The following is a 5,987-nucleotide window of genomic DNA, read 5'->3' on the forward strand; positions in this document are numbered from 1 at the left end:
GACGTAGTCAATTCACATTAAAAACAGAAACTTTATGCACTAATCAGGCCGTGCCTGTAGATATTTTTTTATGACAAATGGCAAAAGTTGTACACAAAAACATTTATTAAATTCCACGCACTTTTTTTTTTTAGTCGTTTATATATTTGCAAATTTTATTAAAGACATGTTTGTGTGGAGAAGCAGAATAAGTGACAATAAAAAAAATAAAAAATAAAATAAAAATGCTGATTTTGCAGTTATAAATATTATTTTACACATACAGCCTTTACAGCAGTGGGTTTCTGTGGGTGCAGCACGTGACCACATTTTGCCACGAGGTGGAGACAAACCTCCACGAGACGTAACGTGGTGAGGAGTGTTTGTAATGCACACTGTGACATGTATTAGTGACGGAGCTCTGCTCTGTTTTAGAGACCACAGCAGACCACGCAGAAACACTGTTCTTGTATGTCTTTTATTTTGTTGTGTTTTGTGTTTGTTTATTTGTTTGTGAATATATGTTGAAAAGAAAACTCCATAAAAAAAAAAAGAATTAACATATTCATTATTTATTCATAAACAAGTGTTTTGGGGAGGGTTTTGTAAACCTTTTATTTATTTATTTTTTTACTAATTTCCAGCACGCTCTGTAACTTGACTGGCCGCTTCAACTGTCAGTCATGTCTGTAACCCCGCCCCCTGCGCGGACACACCCATTTTTCTCACCGGCATTTCATTCATTTATGGTTGCATCGGTTTTTATTTGCACGCGCAGGAGGCTGTCGCTGTCTTGTTTGTGCAGCGCGCGCGCTGCGTGTGTGAAAGGTTACGTCGGGGTGAAGACAACATCAAACACCGAGCGTCAGCTTGGCGCGCGCGCGTGTGTGTGTGTGGTCCGGAGCATGTGCACCTAGTGGGCGTGTGCCCGCCCCTCCCTCCCTGCAGACCGGTGCATGTGAGTGCACGCGCGACTGCATGTTTGCACGCACGAGGTGAAGCACGCTGGAGGTAATTGTGCTTTTTTTTTTTTTTTTTATCTTCTACTTCATCAGCTGGTTGGTTGGTTGGTGCGGGTCCTCGCGGCAGCGGTCACGAGTGGGTAATTTCTCTCTGAGTGTGCGTGATTTTTTTTTTTTTCCACTCCTCCTCCTCTTCCTCCTCCCTCTTCTTCCTCCTCCCTCCTCCTCCTCCTGCTCCTCAGCGTGGAGGTGTGGGGCCACTACTGGCTGTGCTGTTGCGGCACTGGATGGATTCTAACGAGCATGTTTGTGGGTGAAGCCTCGGGCGGTGCACGCGGAGGGAAATAAACCGGGATTGTTGTTGTTTTTTTTTTCTTTCTACCTGCCGATCAGTCACCTCCACCGTGACGACATGTCAAACTCAAACAAAAGCAAGAAGGACAAAGAAATCCTCGCAGAGTACGAGAGCCAAGTGAAAGGTAAGATGAATATTCTCGCTGTCACACCCACCCCCTTTTCTCACCTTTTGCACGCGCTCTCTCTCACACACACACACACACACACACACCTGTCTGCCATGTTCACTACTCCTGCCCCCCGTGCATGGAGCCCAGCCCTGTGCAGGGTGTGTGTGTGTGTGTGTGTGTGTGTGTGTGTGTGTGTGTGTAGGGGAGCTGACACCTCACCGTGAGACGTCAGGATATTCTGGGTTCATCCTGAGTGCTGCATGGCGCCTCAGGGAGGAAGAGGAGGAGGAAGAGGAGGAAGAGGGTGTGTGATGGGGATGCAGAAGGAGGTGTTCTTCTTGATCTCTTTCGCCTGGTGTGTGTGTGTGTGTGTGTGTGTGTGTGTGTGTGTGTGTGTGTGTGTGTGTGTGTGTGGTTTTCCCTGCTGGTCCATCTGGGAGTCGTAGTTTTCTATTGGTATTCCTCTGAGACTGTGACTGCAGCAGTATGTGTGTGTGTGTGTGTGTGTGTGTTTGTGTGTGCGTGTGTGTGCGTGTGTGTGTGTGCGTGTGCACACACCTGATAGACGTGTGCTCAGGTGAGAATGACAAAACTCCTGAAATAGTGGTTGCCATGACCGTGGGACAACCCTCCTCCTCCTCCTCCTCCTCCTCCTCCTGGCGCCATGGTTACCAGCACCATCCTCTTGTGATGGACGAGTCAAATGACCTTTTATTTAAAAAAATAAATAAAAAAAACTCCCCAACAGGCTGCTTCATTTTCATTTTTTTGAGGCAGCAAGAAGGGGACGGTAGGAAAAAAAATGTCTGACCTTTTAAACGATGCGACAACTGCCATTCAGGCTGCATCTCATCCCTCCTTCCTCCACATGGCTCCGTACTCACACTTGTCACCGACGCCCAAAAAAGGAGCCACACTTTGATTTCTCCTCCTAAATCAGACCCTAAATTCAAGCTGCTTCATTCAGAAATCTCACACACACACACACACACACACACACACACACACACACACACACACACACACCTTCTCCTGCACACACACACAATGAATCGACTTTGAGTGATTAAATTTAATGGAGTAGCAGAGGAGTGTGTGTGTGTGTGTGTGTGTGTGTGTGTGTGTGTGTGTGTGTGTGCGTGCGTGTGTGTGTGTGTGTGCGTGTGACCCTTTTGCTCTGGCACTTTGCCAAAACACACTCGGGGATGCCCCTGCATTGTAATGACCATCTCAGATGAAGCTGCTCCTCCTCCTCCTCCTCCTCCTTCCTCCTCCTCCTCCTTCCTCCTCTTTTGCCGGGCCGGTCCGGGCCGGCTCCTCTCTTGCGCCCCCGTCGCCTCCCGTCGAGGGGCCCCAACAACGTATAGATCCGATGTTGTAACTATGTGCTTTCCAAGTCTGCCTCCCTGCTCCGGCTCCTGATTGGCCGATGCAGGAGGTGGTGTGTAATGTACACACAGGAAGGTGGCCAGCCGCCGCTCGCGCTCTCTCTCTCTCTATAGTGGGAGTGGAGGGAGGAGGGGAGGAGGGTCTGCTCGCTAAAAAGGTAGCCGGGTAAGATTATGCACACTGCTGACAATACATATTTGTATGTGTGCCCTGTTTTTTTTTTTTTTTTTTTTTTGTGGGAAGAATTGCATGGAGGTGCACTGAGCATGCTCTGTGATGTCAGGCCTCCTCCCGGCAGCATGAGGGGACGATTTAATGAGGAAATGCAAATGGCAAAAAAAAAAAAAAATGAGAAGGAGATCTGCGGAGACGAGACGTGAAGAAGAGATGAAGTGTTTCCTGCTGCATGCGGCGGCTGCAGCTCTCGTGTTGTGGTTCTTTTTTTGCCTGCGTTTGCATGCAGGTGATTAGTGATGTCACGTCTTCACACCTGCAACACGGACGGACAGATGGACAGACAGATGTCGGGATAATAAAGTGACTCTTCATGTAAACTCGAAGGTCCCCCCCCCCCCCCACCCTCGATCTGCGTGTGTGTGTGTGTGTGTTTTTCTTATTGATGATCCAGCGGTACTCTTGCCCTTGTTGCCCTTGAACCTGGTCGTCATGGTAACGGACACGGCGTGAGCTTTCCTGATCCTCTCCGGCTATCACACACACACACACACACACACACACACACACACACACATTATTTATTAGCACTGCGCAGAAGTTTTAGACACTGAAAGTAAAAAAAAAAAAAAGGGATGTTTTCAAATATACTCGCCGTTTTTTTTAAATTGAATTGAATTTTTTAAGGTTTAGTCGGCAGGTTGGTTCTTTGAAGATCTTTGATCTTCGGAGAAACAAGCCAACACTTCTGTTGTCTGGTGTCCGTTTCCACCAATCACATCCTCTTTGACCGACCGGGTTTTCTGCTTTTCTTTTTTTCAAGGTCTCTTTTGTCGTTTTTGTTTCCAACCATCTTCAGAAAACTTTCGCAACAGTTCCTGCAAGATGCCGGAAATTGAATGTGTCTGTTAATCTGTAGTTTTATGGAAATGACGGTCCAACAGTCAAAACCCTCTCGGACTGAAGAAAGTGTGCAGATGATGGCTGGACATCCGGCTTGTGTTTCTAGATCTGGTTTGTGGGTTTGGTTCCACGGCTGTTTGTTCCAGGTATCTTGACCATCTAAAGGTCCGATATTCACGTCCTCTTGGACTGGCCGGTTGTCTTGAGGGTCGCTGGGCGTTCTTCGTCTTTTTCTAACTTCATCTTTTGTCGCACAACGATTTCTTGTCGCTTGTTCCACGACTTTCACGCCATCTTTCGCCGGACCGGGAGCTCGGTTTGCCTTTTTTCTGTCTTTCGTTTTGTCTGTTTTTTTCCCCACAACTATTTGCGGTTGGTTGTTTGAGCATCTTGAAGAACTCGCTGCAGTCCTTCCGTGGATCGAGGCTGGATAAGTGTCTTCTGTCTCTTCCTGTAATCCCAGACGGACTCTGATGTTGAGATCAGAGCGCCGGTGTGGGCTAGTCCATCTGCTTGCAGGTCTCCTTGTTCTCCTTGTCCGTGGCCATCGATATTTTTTTGGAGGGTTTTCCGGTTTCAGCCTGATCTTCTTCTGCAGAACGAGTCCACGTATAGTTCGGTTCGGAAACTAGGCAAGTCCGCCGCTTCGGAAACCATAAATTCTCCCTCGTGTGTAACGTGCACAGTAATTTATATGCACATGGACACGTTTTTCTCATTATAGAAGTGAGTGCAGACGGATAAGATCAGCGCAATGAATCATTCCAGAGCGTAATTAAGGAATTCTCATCACCGGCTGGAAATAACGACTCCCACGGACAGTTTGATAAGCACGAAAGAAAAGGAAGGAAATCAACCACTGGTGAATCATTTTGTCTGTTAAATGTCAAAAAGCAGTGAAAGATGCAGCATTCAAGATCCCAGAGAACAAATTAATCGTAGATTTTTTTTTTTTAAATTTTTCCCACAGTGAAATTCCATCGTAGGGAAAATATATGAAGAAATTTGAAACACTTTTTATTTCTTTTTCACAGCATCCAATGGTGAAGAACCAGAAGCACTTCATCACTTTGCTTTCCAGATGATTGGATGTGGTTTACTGAGTCCGTGCAGCAGATCAAGCTGCAGGTAAAATTCCAGTAAAATTTGCCCAACGTCCTGTATATAATAATAATACGAACTTTCCACCACTCGGTCATTTCTGCAGACTTTGGTTGCATCCGTTCCGTATTTCATCTTTACTTTTTGGGGAACTGTCATGACGTCAACTTTGAACGTGAGCGAGTCATTACACTTTGAAATATTTGTAGTTTTTTTCACGTTCGAGCAAAAGTTTGAACTACGATTGAATTATACTGTTGAATTACTAACAAGTATGTCCTTAAACAGCAGTGAAGGTCTTTTTATTTGCACACAATTTTGTAAAAGCAAAAAACCCAACTACAAAGGAGGAAGCAGGTTTAAGTATTTTTATCTCCAGAGATACTCGGATCATCAGAACGTAATTAAAATCCCTTCACTGCAGGAGCTCAGCAGGTTTTTGGCTTTGTACTTGTGCGCGTTAGTTTATTCATTAATTTTTTTCCCCCACTTTAAATGCTGCTTTTATCTCATATCCCTGTTTTCTTTTCTTGGCATCTCTTCCAGCCCTCAGACGGGCCTGAGTGTGCACATAATCTCACTAATTCACAGCACCAGACGAGGTTTTGTGTCCAGGGACTTTGTAATAAAGACACATTTTTAAATTGATGGCATTAAAAGTTGCAACTGCGAAAGTTTTTTTACGTGATAATAAAGAAGAAAAATGGACTTTTATTTCATTGAAACTCAGTGGACAGTGAAAATAAAACGTGTAAATGTGAAATCGATGATGGCATCATCCTCCTCCTTACCTTCAGTCCTAATTTTCTGCTTTATGACCTTTAGTTGGTGGTCTCTGACGGCTTCATCCCTCCGACCTATAAAAGACACAAAAAACGAGCTCTGGGGAGGTTTCGGATTAAATCAGTCCGGACGCTTCGCGAGACAAGATTTCTTTCCGCTCGGTGTTTCCCCGTCAGCGGTTTGCCACGTCTCTGCCCCGTCTGATCAAAGAGTATTTTGTCGTTCGGGG

The 5,987-nt window shown here is 45.7% G+C and overlaps 1 protein-coding gene across 1 annotated transcript in view; it reads left to right on the forward strand.

The window, feature by feature from the left end:
• The first annotated feature begins 971 nt into the window (after window positions 1–971).
• Window positions 972–5,987, forward strand: part of LOC138213413 (SLIT-ROBO Rho GTPase-activating protein 1-like) — a 26,524-nt gene continuing 21,508 nt past the window's right edge. Inside the window, 1 exon segment of the mRNA XM_069174485.1 lies at window positions 972–1,420. Coding sequence (XP_069030586.1) covers window positions 1,354–1,420 — 67 coding nt within the window. The 5' untranslated portion in view covers window positions 972–1,353.

The sequence above is a fragment of the Embiotoca jacksoni genome, unplaced genomic scaffold, assembly GCF_022577435.1.
Source record: "Embiotoca jacksoni isolate LCO1_2020_lvr unplaced genomic scaffold, fEmbJac1.0.p SCAF_102, whole genome shotgun sequence".
NCBI lineage: Eukaryota > Metazoa > Chordata > Actinopteri > Embiotocidae > Embiotoca > Embiotoca jacksoni.